We start from the raw sequence: 20,930 nt of genomic DNA on the forward strand, positions 1-20,930 counted from the left end.
TGTTTATGCACTTTATTTAAAAAAAAATTAATTACTACATTCTTCATTATATATATTTTTAAAAAACACAAAGTTAAAGAAGATATAGAGAAGAAAGTAAGGGAAAGTGGAAAGTTTTGTTAAAGAAAAAGTAAGGAGACAACAGAAAGATAAGGGTAGAAAGATAGAAAAAATTAGGTATAGAAGAGAGAACGAAAGAGAAGAGAAGAAGGAACGGTAAAGAGAAAGGTATATATTATAAAAATAGATATTTATTATATTACAAAAATATATCTATCATAATTATATATTTTAAAATTATAACCTTGGTTAAATAGAGTAGTAGAAATACAGTCTTATGGATATAATTAGATCATGTTAAATACTTATTTAATATAGTTATCAACTAAAATTTAAAAACTTACCTCGTGATTTAAATAAAAAAGTCTATCTAGCAGACAGCAGTTTGATGTAGGGGAGACCGGGGCTAAAACGTCTACGGGGTAAATACGTCTAATCAAATATCTCGGAACCTGTATATTGTGCGAACTCGCTTTTAACATTGTAAACGCTGCTTATAGTACCCATGTGACCAACGGAGTTTCGGCAGGTTACCTGCCGTGTTATGATTTTTACGAGGGCAAACGTGTTTTCGGAAGGTGAAAGTTACATTTTCTGCGCGTGGAAATTTTGTATATCTGCAATAATATTTGCTCTCCAAATCTCGAGGTACGTGATTATAAAGAGTAATGCATGCTGAACACGAATCCAGTGTAGTTTTTTCATTATCGTTGATGTCTAATATTTCGTGGGCGATCAAACCTGAAACTTGTGTTTGGGGCTAATCGGTCAGTAAGCAGTCCGGGTGCATTTCCAAGACATTTTCGGGCTCACTGCATATGAAATATGGATGAGACGGGAATTACAACCGTTCAGACACCGAATAGAGTCATCGGACGTCGAGGAGTAAAACAAGTCGGGCGAGTGACTTCTGCGGAAAGAGGAACCCTCGTAACTATTTTTTAATAATGTTTCGCATAAAAATTTTAAATAAATTTTTATATTTTTCTCTTAAAAAACAATTATTAAAATGTATCCTATTATTTTTTAGGATTAGATGTACGTATATGTATCGAAAATGCAGTGCAGACTGTTATACCCCGGCATTTTTGAGATTTCAATTTTTCCACCGTTGTCGTTTTTGCTCTATACTGGTTAAACAAAGCGACATAGACAAAAATTTCCTATATAAATTTTGTAGCTAACTCTTTACAGTGGTATACCACATTTAACTACAATTATTTATTTTGTTGTTAAAAATCGGCACCGAAAAAAAACGGACTGTTTAGCCCCGGTCTTCCCTACTTTTAGTTAAAATAAATACTCTGTATTTCTACTATTCTCTGCTTTAACCGAGATTATAATTCTAAAATATATAATTATGTGGAAGTAATAGGAGGATATAATTTACTAATTATTTTAAAAAATTCAGGAATACGTTTAATATGATCAAATTATATCCGTAAATGATCATTTTCTTACTTTATACCAACATCATAACATTTTAAATATTAATTATAAACAAACGGAACATGAGCGACAATTTTTTCTTCTCAAAACCTTTTTTACAACTCAAAATACACCAAATTTTAAATTTTTAGAAGGGTGGGGGCGTTATATTCAAGATTTACCCAAAAATATTTAAATTTATAAATTAGTTAATTTATGTCACATTTTTATATACTTTTAAAAATTTATGTGTTTTGTATCTCGTGCTTGGTACGAAAGTTAAAGAAAATAAAGAAGAGAGAAAGGAGAAGAGGAGAATTTTGTTGAATAGAAAGTGAAAAGACCACAGAAAAGTTATAGAAATAGAAAGAGAGAAAGATATAGAGATAGAAAAAGAAGAAAAAAAGAGACGAGAAGGAACAATAAAAAGAAAGGTATATATTATAAAAATATTTATTATATTACAAATATATTTAAATTTATATATTAGTTAACTTCTTTATATGTATATACTACCGCTCATTAATTTCCATATACACTCACAGATTCGTTGATTTCTCTGTAAAGGATGAACATCATGATACGTGTTTTGTACAGAAATAAATGCACTTGCTGTTATAAACATTTCACTTGTATGCATCGCATTTTTATATATTATTTATATAAAAATCCTTGAAAACTGTAGTTTTCGAAAAAACAGGGCTAACAGCCGGATAATGTCTGATCCCTGAAAATAAAGAAAATACACGCGCAAGGTCAGGTTAGATTACTTTGCGCGCGTATTTTCTTTATTCCAGGAATCAGACACTATCTGGCTGTTAGCCCAGTTTTTTCGAAAATTACAGTTTTCAAGGATTTTTATATAAATAATATATAAAAATACAATGCATGCAAGTGTTGAAAATGTTTATAACAGCAAATGCATTCATTTCTGTACAAAACACACGTATCATGTTCATCCTTTACAGAAAAATTAACAAATCTAGGGGTATATTGAAATTAATGAGCGGTAGTGTATACGTTTAAAAATTCATGTGTTTTATATCTCGTGCTTAAGGTACGAAAGTTATAGAAAATGAAGAGAAAAAGAAGAAGAGAAAAATTTGGTTGAATAGAAAGTGAGAAAATGACAGAAAGATAGAGATAGAAAAAGAGAAAGGTAGAGATAGAGAAGGAAGAAAGAAAAAAAAAGAAGAGAAGAAACAATGAAGGTATAGGGGAGACCGGGGCAAACTTGACACTAGGCTTTTTGCCGATTTAAATCTATCGTAGAAACTTGCCTTTTCTACTGTAAATGCGTCTTTATGTGCCAGTATTATCAACGGAATTTGGTAACATTCTGAGTTATGGTGTAATTTTTAGCGCGACATAAGCGTTTTTGATAGTAAAAGGTAATTTTTCTGATCTCTCAAAAATTTCTACTCTTTCATCGAGCTTTACTCTTGCGAATCTACCGGTAAGTGATTTTGATAGAAAATTCGATGCTTTATACGAATCCGATAATAGTTTTTGCATATTTTCAAAATTTTTATATTTTTGGAGTAACAAAAGTGAAAACGACATTCGGGGCGAAGTCGACACCACGCCGTTTTATCGGCTCCCAATAACAAACGATGCTTGTCATGCAGCTATATGGCCCATGACAAATGTGTGCGCACGTCTAATCGCGAATTTACTTGCATAAATTGTTTTTCAGACATGAGTTTAGATGAAAATAATTGAATGTTCAACAATTTTTGTTCTCATTATTTCCAATGATTGTTTTACTTAATTCCAAATTTTTGTACTTTCTAAATACACGATAAACAATGTATTAGTTTCAGACAATAAAAAATAAGTTCCAGATCAAACTGTGTCAATCAGGCAAAGTGTCGAGTTTGCCACGGCATTTTTCAATTTGAAAATTTGTCTTCACGTCACTTTTCCTTTCCTGGGGCAAAACTAAGCGACGTACAGCAAAATTTCCTTAAGCAATTTTATACCTGAAGGAACACTCTTTAAATGTGTACCATTAAATTTGCTTGAAAATTTTAATTAATTGTTGAAAATTGCCTATGAAAAAATCGTGTCGAGTTTGCCCCGGTTTCCCCTACAATATTATTAAAATATTTTTTAGTACATCTGCAGTATAACGCTAATCTCTCCGTTTTTTTTTTTTTAATTTTTGCTTCCTCATAGAAGAAGCTTTGTTTTCATAAACTTCGTATATGGACCTTTGATCGCATATAAAGCTAGGTCTAATCAACCGACTTTTAAAGTATTATATATGAAATAGGGATAGAAAAGACCGAAGAAAAAATTGTTTTTTTAGTTTTCGATGCCAATGTGTTCCTTATGTTCGAAAACGTTGGAAAATCGTAATTTTAAAAAATGTCCGTATGTTTGTATGTATGTGTGTGCCAAATTTATCGAAATTTCTATAACTCAAGAACTGATTAACCAAATTTTAAATAATTATATATGAAATAGGGATAGAAAAAACTGAAGAATATAATAGAATTAATAAAAATTGCTAATAATAAAGGGGTTACCGATTTCTGTTTTAAAAAACAGCCAAATTTACCAAAATTTCTATAACTCAAGAACTGATTAACCAAATTTTAAAGAATTATATGTGAAATAGGGGTAGAAAAACTGAAGAATGTAATAAAATTAATAAAAAATTGCTAATAATAAAGGGGTTACCGATTTCTGTTTAAAAAAATCTACGTGATTACTCTAATTTCCGCAAATTTTGAGATATCGAGCTTAATTTTTTTTTATAGATAGAGTATCATTAAAGGTAGGTTGGTGTTGAATTTAGCAAGGATCGGTGAAGGGATTACCGATTTCTGCTTAAAAAGTGTATAAGATGTATATGTAATTTTATAGAGTATCATTAAAATAAGGTTATTTTGAATTTGGCGAAGATCGATGCCTTCATCGATCTTCGCCAAAAGGAGTTACCGATTTCTATTCAAAAAGTTATATGTATAAGTTGTATATGTAATTTTATATAGAATATCATTAAAAGAAGGTTGGTATTTTGAATTTGGCGATAATCGGTAAAAGGGTTCTTTCTTTATAAAATTTTGAATTTTTTGAGGATCGGTGAAGAGGTTACCGATTTTTGTCTAAAAAGTGGACAAATTATACATGTAATCTTATATATAGAGTATCATTAAAGAAAGGTTGTTCTGAGTTTGGCGATGATCGGTGAAGAGATTACCGATTTCTGCTTAAAAAGTGTATAAGATGTACATGTAATTTTATATAGAGTATCATTAAAATAAAGTTGTTTTGAATTTTGCGAGGATCGGTGAAAGGGTTACCGATTTTTGTTTAAAAAATGTGTAAGTTATTTGATGGATAGAATATCATTTAAGGAAGGTATTGAATTTGGCGAGGAAAAGGGTTGTTTCTTTATAAAATTTTGAATTTTTTGAGAAATGTCCGTGGTTGCTCTAACTTCCGCCAATTTTGAGATATCAGGCTATTTATAATTCTATTACATTCTTCAGTCCTTTCTATCCCTATTTCATATATAATTCTTTAAGATTTGGTTGATTAGATCCAGCTTTATACGCGATTAAAGGTCCATATGCGAAGTCCATATTGGACCATGTAGCCTGAACTCCCAAAGTCAACATCGATTTGACATTGCGTCGATTGTAAAACCCCACTTGTGCTACTAAGCTCTATCAATTCATAAAAAGATTAAATTTAAAATTAAAAAGTGTGCAAATTAGAAACTTGCACATTGCTTCCTCATCATTACAGATCGCTACCATTGCTCCTATTTTATTTCGCTCATAAAGCTTCCTCTATGAGGAAGCCAAAACAAATAAATACTAATAATTATGCATCGAATAAAATACAAGCTTCCTCATAGAGCTTTGTGAGCGAAATAAAATAGGAGCAATGGTAGTGATCTGTAATAATGAGGAAGCAATGTGCAAGTTTCTAATTTACACACTTTTTATATTTTGTGTATTTTGCGTCATAAAAAAATTTTTGAGAATATCGTTGTTCATGTTCCGTTTGTTTAAAGTTTATAATATTTAAAATATCACGATGTCGATAAGTAAAAAAATAATTTATAAATATATTATCTCTCTCAGTTTTGTATTAATATCTACCGATTATCTCGCAAAATTTGTATTTAATTTTAAAAATGTTCAAAATAAAAAATATTTCTTATTACTTCTATTTTTGCGTAAAAAGTTAAAAAATGGGGTTTCCATTTAAAAAATGAAATTGACTTTTATTTGACCTGTAGTTGCACCATCTATAATGAAACTGAAAGTTTCCTCTTTGATATCAAACAAATCTTGTTGTATATTTTACATTGAATATAGTTAATGAGGTGCCACATGGGCGATTAGAGTAAGATTAGGTTAGGTTAGGTTAGGTTAGGTGTAATTTCATGTGGATATTTACTATATAAATTATATATACTATATATATTATATTTTATATATGTTGCATATATCATATAGAATCAATTTTATTAGTTGATAAGTGCTGTAAAAATTGCTCATAAGATTTTTTTTAATTTCCGAAAGTTGGGACCACACGAACTTTATTCCTCACATCGAAAACAACTTATGTGTAAAACTCTAGGTCGATCGGAAGCAGGGGTCATTCGGAACTATATCCATATATAATAAAGTTCTTATTCCGATAAAAGCTGCAAATATTTGAATTAAGTTTAAACAAGATAATTTTTAAACTAACATACATTATCATTAATGCCATCACTAACAATCTTTCTCCTGTAATTTTATAATTATTGAAATATTTAATATTAATATAGAATCACTTAGCAAAGGCTTTTGATACCGTGAATCACCAAATACTACTAGACAAACTGTACGACTACGGAATAAGGGGAAATTGTTACTCATTGTTGAAAAATTATTTAAATAATAGAAAACAAGCTGTAAAAATAAATGGAGTTTGCAGTGAAGATAGGTTAATAACCATTGGAGTTCCGCAAGGAACAATACTGGGGCCACTACTCTTTATTATTTACATAAACGATTTGCTATCTTTATTACCAGGTAAATCAATTACTTCGTACGCGGACGATACGGTCGTTGTAACAACGGGTGAGTCCTGGGAAGTGGCTAGGGGACGGATGTGTGAATATCTGGATATTGTCTTCCAATGGCTTTGCGTGAATCAGCTCTCTCTGAACATCAGCAAGACAGTGTTTATCACTTTTGGAATATATGCAGATAGTGTCCCGAATGAGATCTCCGTTAAAATTAATAACCAAAGAGTTAAAAGAGTTGTTTCTGCCAGATATCTTGGAGTCATAATAGATCAGGCTATAAAGTAGGAATTGCACTTAAATTATATCACAAAGAAGACCAGATATTTATTGTTTGTCTTTGCAAAGTTATCCAGGCTGCTGTCCCGGGAGTCGCTGTTAATTGTTTATTATGCACTCTTTAATAGTATTGCAACGTATGGCATAATAGCGTGGGGAGGGGCGTATAATAACGTAATTAATAAATTAATGTCCCTGCAGAACCGAATTATAAAAATTGTAATGAAATCCAATACGAATAAAATGCCGCGAAACGTTAAATGTACATTTGCTGTCGAGGCCCTATGCCATTATTATAGTTATCATCAGCAAAACTTCGAATCCTCCGCGAGGAAAACTAGGAAAAAAGAATTGATGCTGCCTATGATCTATAAAACTACAAACTTTAAAAGCAGTTTCATAACTTCGCTGAAGTTATTTAACTTATTGCCGATTGAACTAAAAATCCTTAAGACCACGAAAGGCAATATAAAACATAAATTATCCAACTGGATCAATGGTGACATCAATGCAGTCGCAAAAACGCGAGCGAAGAGCACACAATAGTGTGAAGTTAATGTTATATTTCATTTTCTTCCATTTTGTTTCCTTTTGTTATTTTGTTTTCTTTTCCTTCGTTATGTTTCTTTTAATTTTAATTATTGGTTTATTGGTTTATAAGCACCAGTCCTATGTACAGGCAATTTATTTGCCTCTTTAGATGTTATTTGCGATTGTAAATAATATTTGCTGGTCAATAAATGAATGAAATGAATCATAGAAATTGGAATATATATGTATTAATAATACATATATATACGGAAAATTAATATTGAACTGCCTAAGATCTAAGCTTAGACCGAAAACGGGTCGTATATTTAATAGAATCATATTTTTGTTTGTTTAAAAATTTATCTTAGATTTTATTTAACCAACAAAAAAATAAGTCTGAAAAAAATTAATCAATATTCGAATATTGTTCAATGCTTGTTGAAATGCACAATTTATAATACTCATATATCATACTTTAAATACTCTAATATTTCCCCCCCCCCCCCGGTGTTACTATACATATATATATATATAGTTTAAATACATATTTTTTACATTACTCACTTTTCCAATCCCGAAATACGTCACAAGTGCAAGACATGGTGCCGCGAGAGAAAAAATTAATAAATGTCTGCTTATCCTCTTTTTATCTACACCTTCATGAAGAAGAAATGACACAAGTCCAAATGCAGCTGGTGCCTAAAAAAGGCACCATAATTAAATTTTTTGATAACACAACGAACATAGAAATGATGCAATTGCATTAATATTACATTTGCTATTAAGGCTCCTAGATACTCGCTGTGGTTATATTGGAATCCCAACGTCAAAAGCAAGAAATGACACATACAGGCTTATATTCAGGCGCATGACTAGGCTTTGTATTACATTCATTTTACGACTGTTTATTAACTGTCAAAGAAAAGGGACAGATCTCGGAATATTTTTAAAGTGTGTTGAAGTAATCTAAAGTGTTATTTTACGCAAATATCTTTTTATTTGGAAATTGCATGCAAGAATTTTCAGCACGTCATTTCTCGCTTCTGATATCACGACCTTACATGACTGCAACAAGAGCCCAGGAGCCTTAAGCTCTTGTTAATCAATTGTTAAAACTGATGATGATCAGAAACTTTACTTTGTGCAACATTATTGCCAAAAAAACTATCACTTCAACATCAGCTTGAGATGTAGTAGCAGCAGCTCCTAATGCAACTCCATCAACTGCTGCATGTACTACAAGACCTAAAGTTGCTGTAACACTTTTTTGTCTTCCATCACTTTTTCTTGCTGAACATTGATCAATCAGAAGCATAAATACAAAACCAAGTACTAAACTAATTCCAATTAAAGAATGTAAATCACCTGTAACATAACAGTATCAATTAAAGATATTGATTTTATAAAATACATAAATTATAACAAATATAAAATTATATACCATGTAACTCTTTTCCATTAGTAATTTCACCAGTAAATAAAGCTCTTATACCTTCAGGTATAATGACTGCTAATGCAGTTCCAACAAGAAGACCTGCTCCTAATACCGACACTAATTGTAATTTTTCCTAGAAAAAACAAATACTGTATACAGTCATATAGCGTGCTTTGATACATTCAGAATATTTCATATAAAAAATATTTTTCATCTTATTATAAAAAATTATCTTACTTCCGACAAACTCATGACTAATGGTAAAGATCCAGCCAGGCAAGATCCAACCAGCATAACAAGAGTAAGCATCCATAACATTGCTACCTCTTCCATTATTTTCTCTTAATAATGAAAGGAACTATTAATTTCCAATATTACATTATCAATTAGTAAAATACACATGTAAAAACAAGATTGGTTAACTGCATGTTAATCGTAAATTATAAACTTTCTCTTTACACTGATCTATCTCACTTATATATCATATATATATATATATATATATATATATATATCACAATTTTACAAACAGATAAAAGTATATGTACATAAAACAACATCAATGACTGATACACGTGAACATTATTACAGATTGCTAAATTCATTACCTAGAATACCTAGATAGTAAACATCATGGAAGTTCGGCCCAGTATATTGGGTGCTTTCTAGAGTCCCTATATATAGGGACTCTAGGTGCTTTCCAGTTAACGACGCAAGTCGACAAGCGTAAAGCCTTGTGTACACGATACTAGAAATCGGTCCGAGTTTCGGTTTAAGCCAATCAACTTGCAGCTCTTACAGAAAAGCAGCAGTTTTATTGGCTTAAACTGAAACTCGGACCGATTTCTAGTATCGTGTACACAAGGCTTAAGCCAATGAAACTGCTGCTTTTCTGTAAGAGCTGCAAGTTGATTGGCTTAAACCGAAACTCGGACCGATTTCTAGTATCGTGTACACAAGGCTTTAAAGGTCTATCCAGACAAACTTGCATAGCGCATAAACATAAGCATAAGGAAATTGATTGGTCCATATATATGTGCATAAGGAAATAGACCAATCCATTTCTTTATGCATATGCTTATGCACCTATGCAAGTTTGTCTGGATTGACCTTAAAGCGGGGAGCACACACTTCTGCATCGCATAATGCGTAAGCATAATAAAATTGATTGGTCCATATACATGTGCATAAGGAAATAGACCAATCAATTTTCTTATACTTATGCATTATGCGTTATGCAAAAGTCTGTGTTTCCCGCTTAAAGGTCTATCCAGACAAACTTGCATAGCGCATAAACATAAGCATCTGTAAAGCTCTACAAATACCATAGCGCATGCGCATATGGCTTCTGCATTCGGCCCATGGCTCCTGCAATTTTATGTGCTTCCACCTTAAAGGCCATCGCACACAAAATTGCATAGGCTGCATAAGCATAGCATAAGACCGCTGGACCAATGAGCATCTTATGTAAATTAATATGGCGACTTTATGCTAGATGCTCATTGGTTTAGCGGTCTTATGCTACGCATAGGCTGCATAAGCATAGCATAAGACCGCTGGACCAATGAGCATCTTATGTAAATCAATATGGCGACTTTATGCTAGATGCTCATTGGTTTAGCGGCTTATGCTATGCATATGCAGCCTATGCAATTTTGTGTGCGAGGCCCTTTAAGCGGGGAACACAGACTTTTGCATAACGCATAATGCATAAGCATAATGCCCGTTCTAGACTGGAGGATGATCCTACTCTCGGCTCATCCGAATGAGTAGTGTAGACGGATAAAAATCATACTGAAGCAAGGATGCCAGGCTACGGTCAACGTGACGCTACAAATGCTTTGGAGCGTTCTTCTTCTCCTTCTTTCTTCATTGAAAGAAAAGAGAAGAGGAATGCTTCGAAGCATTATTTGTAGCGTCACGTTGACCGTAGCCCCAGACTCGCGGTTTTCGACAGCCACTGCCAGCCAGTGGTGGGGATGGGCAGAGATGCCAACTTTACGTTTCAGCAGCCAGCTTCGAGCGTCGAGCGGTAGAAGAAGATAGACAGATCTGCTGTCTTCTTCTTCTCTCTCGAGCTATGCCCTGCTGAAAATGACCGATTGAATCCGATTGGTTCCGCATTAAATTTGGTGAAATTGAATCGGAATGAATGCGTTTTCAATCCGGTTAATCGGATGCCCGATTGGAAGTGAATCGGTTTTAATAACAAATCAATCGGAATCGTTTTTAATTCGGCATTTCCGGATTGATCTGAATCCGCCGTTATCGGTTTCAATCGTATTAATGCCAATTCATTTTAATCGGGTGAATAAAGTGACCACACGAATCGTATTGAATCCGCATCAATCGTAAAATTTTAATACAACACCGGAATCGAATTTAATGCGATATTTCCGGATTCATCTGAATCCGACTGAATCGGTTTTAATCGTATTAATGCTAATCCATTTTAAGCGGGTAAATAAAATGACCACATGAATCCTGTTGAATCCGCATCAATCGTGAAATTTTAATACAACACCGGAATCGGATTTAATGCGATATTTCCGGATTCATCTGAATCCGACTCAATCGGTTTCAATCGTATCTGCGCTTAATCCATTTAAATCGGGTAATTAAAGTAGCTATGTGAATCGGATTAAATCCGCCTTAATCATTAAAATTGTATACAACACATAATTTTTACGTAATAGAGTTCTTACTACAGGATTTCCTTTTGGTAAAGTCATGAGTTCTATATTTGCAAAACTGTAAAATGTTTTCATTTAAATAAATACTGCACATTGTAATAAATTTGTAGTACAAAGAATGGAATTATAATAAAGTAATAAATAATCCTGTTTATATATCCGGAATTCACGGATTCTATCAGTTTGAATCGGTCAGTCAATCCGTATAAATCATTATAATTTCGTGATTTCAGGGTTCATGAAATCCTAACGATTTAAACGATTGACTAACAATAAGACCGATTCAAACCGATAGAAAACGAGTGAAATTACATCCTTGAGTACGAATCCGTTTCAATCGTTTCCAATCGGTATAATCGTTATGAAATCATGACGATTCAAACCGATAGGAACCGATTGAAATTACATCGTTAATTGATTACGAATCCGTTTCAATCGGTTTCGATCGGTGTAATCGTTACGAAATCATAATGATTCAAACCGATAGGAACCGATTGAAATTACATCGTTGAATACCAATCCGTTTCAATCGTTTTCAATCAGTGTAATCGTTTATAAAATCATAACGATTCAAATCGATAGAATCCGATTGAAATTACATCCTTGAATACCAATCCGTTTCAATCGTTTTCAGTCGGTGTAATCGTTATAAATCCGTGATTTCCGGATCAAGAATCCAGATTCATGCAGATTCAAAATTTTTAATCGGATTCAATCGGTCATTTTTAGCAGGGTGGCCACGGTCGTGAATACAGGTCCGGAAACTCGTCCGTTTTTTTGGTGGTGGGGGTGACGATATTTTCATAGGTTTGCCATGTGACCGCGCGCGTCGCTGCGTTGCAAAAATTGTTTATCACACATATCAAAAAATTTCCATTTTTCATTTTTTAATTATTCACGAAATGAGTAATAACACCAAATTAAATTTTTATAGAATCAGTAAATTAGTAATTAGTCACAAAAAATTATAAGTAATTTTTCTTTACAAATTGGTAATTAGTATGACATAAATTTTTTATTATTAAAATGATTGCTAATTTTCTCAATAATGAATAATTAGTGTCAGGTAAATTATTAATTATTAAAAAATTATTTAATTTATAAATTATTATCTGGTTCAACATAAATAACTTAATTACTACATTTATATATACAGGGTGTCCCATTTTAACTTGGACAGCAAAATATCTCAAAAACTAAGCTCCACATACAAAAATGTTTCAGACAAAAGTTGTATGGTTTCAAGGGGGACATAAGATGGTACCATTGGTTTGACCTTGGATGGTCGTTTAAAGCTCACATAAACGACACCTTTAATTTCTTAAATGGAAACCCCTATTTTTCAATGCATATTCTTGTAGCTAATCTCGAGAGCTTTTCAAAACACTATAATAAAGTATTTTTTCGTTAAGAACTTTTGGAATTATGAGGCTTGAAAGTTCTAGTATTTTGACATAAATTACAAAATATCTTGTAAAACATTAAGTTTTCGGTAATGTTACCTTAATACTTTTATGCACAGAATAATGAGACGAATCAATTGGTATGAAAAAAAGACATAGTTGCTTTTAAGAAAAAGTATGCAGATGCGTGTTGCAAATTACATATTTTTTCTTAAAGGAACTGTGCCTTTTTTCATACCAATTGATTCGTCTCATTATTAACAAGTTAAAATGGGACACCCTGTATATATATGTATATATATATAAGATAGCTTTTTCGCCCGCGCTTCGCGCGGGCTCAAAAGCTCTTCCTTCTTTTCCCCGAATAATAATATTTACCCAAAAAAAATTTTTTTTAAGAGACCTTTTTTAGACAACTTGTATGAGGGCCCTTTGTCTCCGGGCTCAGAGCCCTTCCCAAAACCTTCTACGATCTAAGTTAGAGTATCATGAGATAGTATACCAAATTTGGTTGTTCTAATTTGAAAACTGTGAGAGTAGAATAATAATATCACAAATTAAATTGATCATCAAATTTTAAACGCATCAATAACTGATGCTAATATACATTCTTTCCCAGCAGACCTTTTCCTTTCGCTTCGACCCTTTCCCAAAACCCTCTATGGGCTAATTTATTAGACAGTAGACGATGGGTTTTCCCCGAATAATAATATTTACCCCTAAAAAAATTTTTTTGGAAAAAAGAGATTTTTTTTAAACAATTTTGTATGAAAGCCCTTTTTTATTTTTTTATATTTGTTTTTATTTTTTATATTAATTTATTCTTCATCGACATCATCCCCGAAAAATTAGACAAATTTTGATACCGGTTTCCAGAAAATCGGTCCATTAATAAATTAGTAGTTCGCGGTCAGACAGACAGACATTAGAAAAATTTTGGAACCGGTTTCCCAAAACCGATTTCCCAAAATAACATTTTTTTGAAAAATGAAACTTTTTTTTTGAAAAAAGGAACCATAAAAATTACGTATATTTCCCGAAAAATTTCGGAACCGATTTCCAAAAAATTGCTAACAAAAAAAATCATACACATTATTGCTATCCCCAGAAAATTCTACCCTCTCTATTATTTTCATGAATGCGGGATATCTTTTTAAACATATATATTTACCCTGTTTCATATATAACCCGCGGAAAACAGTTAAATATGAACTTTATATGGACCTTAATAAAATCTCCATTTAAATTTTATTTGATTTAAATTAATGCTGAATAACTGCATTAATATGGCTCATATTTGTTCTATATATAAAACTTAATTAAGAATATAAGAAGAAATGCCGATATACATTTCGATTAAAAATCTCGAACATATGAATACATGTCGTATATTCTTAATCGACGTGTATACTCGTACGTATGTTTCGTAGTATACAAAGTATATATACGTACTTCTTACAGTATGCCCACACAACACGCATGTCATAATGACGTTGTAAGAGACGTCATAAAAGAGACGTCTTTATGACTTGTCAGAAATACGTCTGTATGACGTCATAAGAAAAACGTCTTTCAGACTTTGTTAGAAATACGTCTGTATGACGTCATAAAAAAAACGTCTTTCAGACTTTGTTAGAAATACGTCTGTACGACGTCTTAGAAAAAACGTCTTTCAGACTTTGATAGAAATACGTCTGTATGACGTCTTACAATATGGCGCATAAGGCGTGCTATTTGATTGGCTTAGAATGAGGTCACGTGACTAGCGCCTGCATGCGCCGGCACGCGCGCGGGCTTTTGCGACGTTATAATATACGTATCGCAACGTGGAGTGTCGTGGAGACGATGGTCTCACATTTATTTCGACCCGCAGGGAGGATTGATTCGCCGCGCAATCCTTTGGGCTTAACGAACCCACGGACCCGAGTTTAATAGTGGCGGACCGCAATAACAGTGATATGTGCTGTACGATCTTTCGGAATTCTGCTATGGCGTAACGGTGAAAACGCGCGAGGATGAGCAGAATCGTGAGGCCCGCGGGCCCCTGTAGGAGTGGCCTGTACGTCGTCGAGGGCGAGGTGTGCCTCCTGGTGACGGCGATGCGGCGAGGTGCCCGATGGTCGTCACACTCTCACCAGGTTAGTGGATCTTTTTTCATAACCTGTACGAACTGTTCTCGCAATAAGACGATTATCGTCAGTGTTTTGGGCACGTACATCTGTTATTGTTCCTAATCAAACAGGTTGTAGAAATTGTTTGGTAGGCGCTCCAAATTTGACAATGAAGCAGAGACAATTCGCAAAAGATCTTAGGCTACAACTCTACATCTATCGTAAAGTTCACCGTAAGCGGTCGTAACGCTCGTCGTACTCGCTATCGTAAGCTCATCGTATGAGTTGATTCAGCTTGAACTCTTTACAATAATTACAATTACGACGCTTGTCTGGCGTTACAACATAATCTAACCTGTCAGCTTTCTCGACGTGCGAAGAAAAATGTGTTTATAGATATATTGGCATAGATATCAAGAGACACGGTAGTGTCTCGTGCCAAGTACACGCGGAGCGAGACCGACCGTGACTCTTTTACGCGACGCGACGGGTTGCGAGTACCCGAGATGTTGAGATCTCGATAACGAGTGAACGGATCAAGTTCTAAGTAGGCTTGATCGATAGTTTGGGGTCGAAAAGGGGGGGGTTTCTCTCATAATATTCCGCTACGTGCCCTACGAGCGGAGATATTGCGACGCAAAGTCCAAATGTGAAAATTTATTTTTAAGATACGTCGTTCAGATACGTCGACCGTTTCTCATCATGCCATGCTATCATTTCATTGGCTGGAGTCGCGTCACTTTCACTTTTTCGACGCTGGCGGCGCAGGTATCGCCAGTTTCGATATCGCGCGCGTATTTCGATCGATCTAGTAGGTAAATTAAATTAGGTCGATAGACTTATCGGTCAGGAGGAAGATTTCTATTTAGGTAAATTAGGTATATATATAATACATATTTAGTCAATTGCTTCATGTTTATCTGGAGAGATTTCGTATCCTTACATCGTATTACCACCGCTGCCGGAAAAGAAGGAACCCTACGCTTGGCAGAAAGTGCCGCTAGGGAATTTTTAAGTCGATTCTTATGAATCAAGCTTGAATTCGATGTCTAGGTATCCTAGGTTGCCGATGACGAGGTCCAGATAGTGCGCTTCATAGTTTTCGGTGTCCAGGTGTAATAATACGTTGAATTCGATGTCTACGTGTCCCAGGTTGCCGATGACGAGGTCCACATAGTGCGCTCCGTAGTATTCGGTGTTTACGTGTATTAATACTTTGAATTTGATGCCCACGTGTCCCAGGTTGCCGATTGCGGGATCCAGATAGTGCGTTTCATAGTTTTCGGTGTCCAGGTGTAATCGTACGTTGAATTCGATGTCTAGGTGTTCCAGGTTGCCGATGACGAGGTCCACATAGTGCGCTCCGTAGTTTTCGGTGTCTACGTGTATTAATACCTTGAATTCGATATCCACGTGTCCCAGGTTGCCGATGACGGGATCCAGATAGTGCGCTTCATAGTTTTCGGTGTCCAGGTGTAATCGTACGTTGAATTCGATGTCTAGGTGTCCCAGGTTGCTGATAACGAGGTCCAGATAGCGCGCTCCGTAGGTTTCGGTGTCTAGGTGTAATAATACCTCGAATTCGATGTCTACGTGTCTCAGGTTGCCGATGACGAGGTTCACATAGTGCGCTTTGTAGTTTTTGGTGTCTAGGTGTATTAATAACTTTAAATCTGAATGTAGGACACGTAGATATCGAATTCAAGGTATTAATACACGTAGACACCGAAAACTACGGAGCGCACTATGTGGACCTCGTCATCGGCAACGTGGGGCACCTAGACATCGAATTCAACGTATTATTACACCTGGACACCGAAAACTATGGAGCGCACTATCTGGAACCCGTCATCGGCAACCTGAAACACGTGGACATCGAATTCAAGGTATTAATACACCTGGACACCGAAAACTATGGAGCGCACTATGTGGACCTCGTTATCGGCAACCTGGGACACCTAGACATCAAATTCAAGCTTGATTCATAAGAATCGACTTAAAAATTCCCTAGCGGCAGAATTAAAATTATGTCATGACATAATAAAAATCCGCTGAATTAAAATTATGTCTAGACATAATAAAAATTGGACGAATAATAGTAACCTTTCGAAAGTAGAGGTTTTAAGCTTGAAATTTAAATTTTATTCATTTTTAACAAAGTTACCGCTGCTCGAGTTTTGCCTATTTTTTAAGATAAATTTAGTGTTCCTTCAATTTTTGTGAGAAATGTATAATTTACTTTTACTTAAATATTATTAATTTTTATGTATTTGTTGTTATTGCTAATTTTGTGAATAATTAAAAAATAAAAAATAAAAATGTTTTGCAGATCCTTGCTTAACACTACAAAATAGGTGATATCAGTACAAAATTACCTTTTTCAAAAAAGGTAAAAAAAAGTGCCAAGTACACGCAATGTATTTTGTAAATTCAATCGAAAAATTATCTCACAAAATTGTCTCACAAAAATTGTCTCACAAAATTGTCTCACAAAAATTGTCTCACAAAATTATTAAATTACAAAATTGTTATTTTATTCAATCCAAGTGATATCTACCTCGAAAAAACCTAAATAACAAGTGGTATCTATTAAAAAAAAAATACGTGAAATCATTTAATACTGCGCCAATTACAAAGAGAGAATATATATATATATATATATATACCTTAACAAAATTATTATTATATCACGAAATTGCGTTACCAAACTCAATCCAAGTGATATATACCTTAACAAAATTATATCACAAAATTGTTTTACCTAACTCAACCTAAGTGATATGTTATTTCAAAAAAATATATGAAATCTTTAAATTACGCCAACTACAAAGAGAATATATATATTGCTTTGAAAAATAATTGTAGTGCAACTACTCTTAAAAAATAAAACAAAATTGTGTTACCTAACTCAACCCAAGTGGTATGTATCTTTGTATTCCTGAGGATCTTTCTATCAACCCAAGTGGTAGTAGTTTTAATTCTCCTTGATAAAATTATAATATTACAAAGAATCATTTAATCATTTTAATCACAAAGAATTAAAGAGGTAACATTATAAAATAAAAATATTTAATTAAAATAAAATAAATAAATTTTTCTTGTAAAAAACTTGGCGCTGCTTTTTTAAAGTCTATCCAGACAAATTTGCATCGCGCATAAACATAAGCGTAAGAAATTGATTGGTTCATATATATGTGCAAAAGGAAATAGACCAATCCATCTCTTTATGCATATGCTTATGCACCTATGCAAGTTTGTCTAGATTAATCTTAAAAAAGCAGCGCCAAGTTTTTTACAAGAAAAATTTATTTATTTTATTTTAATTAAATATTTTTATTTTATAATGTTACCTCTTTAATTCTTTGTGATTAAAATGATTAAATGATTCTTTGTAATATTATAATTTTATCAAGGAGAATTAAAACTACTACCACTTGGGTTGATAGAAAGATCCTCAGGAATACAAAGATACATACCACTTGGGTTGAGTTAGGTAACACAATTTTGTTTTATTTTTTAAGAGTAGTTGCACTACAATTATTTTTCAAAGCAATATATATATTCTCTTTGTAGTTGGCGTAATTTAAAGATTTCATATATTTTTTTGAAATAACATATCACTTAGGTTGAGTTAGGTAAAACAATTTTGTGATATAATTTTGTTAAGGTATATATCACTTGGATTGAGTTTGGTAACGCAATTTCGTGATATAATAATAATTTTGTTAAGGTATATATATATATATATATATATTCTCTCTTTGTAATTGGCGCAGTATTAAATGATTTCACGTATTTTTTTTTTAATAGATACCACTTGTTATTTAGGTTTTTTCGAGGTAGATATCACTTGGATTGAATAAAATAACAATTTTGTAATTTAATAATTTTGTGAGACAATTTTTGTGAGACAATTTTGTGAGACAATTTTTGTGAGACAATTTTGTGAGATAATTTTTCGATTGAATTTACAAAATACATTGCGTGTACTTGGCACTTTTTTTTACCTTTTTTGAAAAAGGTAATTTTGTACTGATACGGTTTACGACGACTTTATTGTTTACGACCACGATCAAAGCGTTACGATAGATGTAGTTGTAGCCTTAAAGATTATTTGTTCTCCAATTGTGTAATTTAATTTTCAGGACGACAACCAGGATACTCTCATGAAGGGCTTGAGTACCTTGAAGGAGGTGTTAAATGAGCACCGAGATCTATCCCAATTGGAACTCGCAGTCTTTCTCACTCCCTTTCTGGAAATCATTAGATCTGAAGAAACTACAGGACCTGTGACTAGTCCAGCGCTATCTGCCGTTAATAAGATAATTTCTTATGGTCTCGTTGGTTAGCCTCGTTTATTGTGTCAACAAACATTCTTATTTTTTTTGTCCTGTAACGCAACGTATTTTGCTTTTCAGATTCTAACCATCCTGCTGTAGCTATATGCGTAGAAGCCATAGCGGATGCTGTTACACACGCAAGGTTTATGGGCGCTGATGCGTCTGGTGACGGGGTGGTCCTCATGAGAGTCTTGCAAGTTCTGAGAGCCCTCATGCTGTCGCCTGCTGGCGATCATCTCTCCAACGAAAGTGTATGCGAAATTATGCTGAGTTGCTTTAGGATATGTTTTGAAACACGTCTTAGGTGGTGAGTTATGGCGATCTCATGTTTCTGCTGACAAGTTGCGAGTGTGTCGTAATAAAATATCTTTACAGAAATACTTAGAAAAACGGCGGAGCATTGCCTGAGGGATATGGTTCAACATTTGTTCACTAAGCTACCTCAATTTGTCGATGATATCAGAGTCTTGCCGAATATGAAAGTAAGTTTTGTAATATGCGATTTAAATAAGTATCTACAAACAATAACGTTCTGCACATGAAGCAACATGATTTTTTTTACAGAAAATGAGGACAAACAGCATTGAAAATACTCGTAGCAAGAGTAGAAAACACAAAAGTTATACGAAGCAAAAATCCAAATCTACTACGGAAGACATTTCATCACGATGTTATGCAAACGCACGACGCGTAGATCTGTTTGTTTTAGCTGCACTTCTAGTTTCTGCGTTCAAAATGAAATAACTATATATTTATACATACATTCATATATATAAATTCTGCAAAGGGATATCTTCTATAAAAAAGCTACGGAGTTTAAAAAGAAAAATTTGGTGCTGTTGCTTTTTCACGAAATAATGAAATAATAAAATATAATTTGTTAAGACAAACATAATATAAAAAAATTACAATTACTACATATCTATTATTAAACATAATATAACTTCTATATATATATATATATAATGGCGCCGCTGTACACATGTATGTATCTAAAAATAAAAATAAAAATAAAATAAAATTGAAAACGTCTCAAAATTATTAAATAAGACGATTTTAATACGTCTTAAAATAACGTATAAACGACGTCTTAATCCATTGTATTAAAGACGTCATAATCCATTGTATTAAAGACGTCATAAATCGGGACATAAGACGTCCTAAAGACGTAAAAACTACGTCTTTCTGAAACCTTTTTAAGACGTCTAAGGGATTTTATGACGTCTTTCAAACGTCTTTATGACGTCATAATGTTATCTGGGTAATATGTTGAATTCAAATAAGACCTTTATACGTTCTTAATGAGGCTTTTAAGGCACAGCGCGCGCGCACCTGGGGCTGGATCCTTGAATTTATTCGCAAGAAAAACGTATGCGGAAATTCTGCTCTTATAAAAAAATTGCAAGTTAATTAACTAAAAGCCATGCGATCAACTTGCAACTTTTCTGTAAGAGTAGAATTTGCGCATACCTTTCTCTTGCGAATAAATTCAAAAATCCAGCCCCTGTTGTAGCTTGCCGAAATTTTGCGGTTTCAATCAACAGGCAATGTTTTTCAAACGTTTTGTAATATGTGTTTAAAACTGATTTTCAAATATTTTTCAAACGTTTAAAAA

At 33.4% G+C, this 20,930-nt stretch overlaps 2 protein-coding genes across 5 annotated transcripts; one reads left to right on the forward strand and one right to left on the reverse strand.

The window, feature by feature from the left end:
* Positions 1-228: 228 nt before the first annotated feature.
* On the reverse strand, positions 229-9,356 carry Zip102b (Zinc/iron regulated transporter-related protein 102B). Of its 4 annotated transcripts, none has more exons than XM_071724465.1 (5): positions 9,006-9,354; positions 8,775-8,901; positions 8,472-8,698; positions 7,898-8,032; positions 229-970 (listed from the first exon to the last, which is right to left on the reverse strand). In XM_071724465.1, exons 1-5 carry the CDS (start codon positions 9,099-9,101, stop codon positions 929-931), a joined length of 627 nt encoding a protein of 208 aa, XP_071580566.1. In that variant the 5' UTR covers positions 9,102-9,354; the 3' UTR covers positions 229-928. The 4 variants fall into 4 exon arrangements, with proteins under 4 accessions (XP_071580566.1, XP_071580565.1, XP_071580567.1 ...); XM_071724464.1 differs by lacking the exon at positions 229-970 and adding an exon at positions 6,476-6,661 and having other exon boundaries at positions 9,006-9,356; XM_071724466.1 differs by lacking the exon at positions 229-970 and adding an exon at positions 6,690-6,898 and having other exon boundaries at positions 9,006-9,353.
* A 5,306-nt stretch (positions 9,357-14,662) lies between these two features.
* Positions 14,663-19,797, forward strand: LOC139785289 (Golgi-specific brefeldin A-resistance guanine nucleotide exchange factor 1-like). Its single transcript, XM_071724468.1, has 4 exons — positions 14,663-15,002; positions 19,121-19,319; positions 19,394-19,622; positions 19,691-19,797. Coding segments are annotated over exons 1-4 (552 nt in total). The 5' UTR covers positions 14,663-14,879; the 3' UTR covers positions 19,692-19,797.
* Positions 19,798-20,930: the final 1,133 nt, after the last annotated feature.

This window comes from Temnothorax nylanderi, unplaced genomic scaffold (assembly GCF_030848795.1).
Source record: "Temnothorax nylanderi isolate EJ_2023f unplaced genomic scaffold, tnyl_v1.0 TNYL_tig0770_pilon, whole genome shotgun sequence".
Lineage (NCBI taxonomy): Eukaryota > Metazoa > Arthropoda > Insecta > Hymenoptera > Formicidae > Temnothorax > Temnothorax nylanderi.

Excerpts from the sequence above, each read along its gene's own strand:
- Zip102b (XM_071724464.1), bottom strand. The coding sequence starts at position 9,101 with ATGGAAGAGGTAGCAATGTTATGGATGCTTACTCTTGTTATGCTGGTT. Across the intron at positions 8,902-9,005 it reads TAGTCATGAGTTTGTCGGAA|GAAAAATTACAATTAGTGTC; the intron begins GTAAGATAATTT and ends TGTTTTTTCTAG. Across the intron at positions 8,033-8,471 it reads TGGCAATAATGTTGCACAAA|GCACCAGCTGCATTTGGACT; the intron begins GTAAAGTTTCTG and ends TGCCTTTTTTAG.
- LOC139785289 (XM_071724468.1), top strand. The coding sequence starts at position 14,880 with ATGAGCAGAATCGTGAGGCCCGCGGGCCCCTGTAGGAGTGGCCTGTAC. Across the intron at positions 15,003-19,120 it reads GGTCGTCACACTCTCACCAG|GACGACAACCAGGATACTCT; the intron begins GTTAGTGGATCT and ends TTTAATTTTCAG. Across the intron at positions 19,320-19,393 it reads AATTTCTTATGGTCTCGTTG|ATTCTAACCATCCTGCTGTA; the intron begins GTTAGCCTCGTT and ends TTTGCTTTTCAG.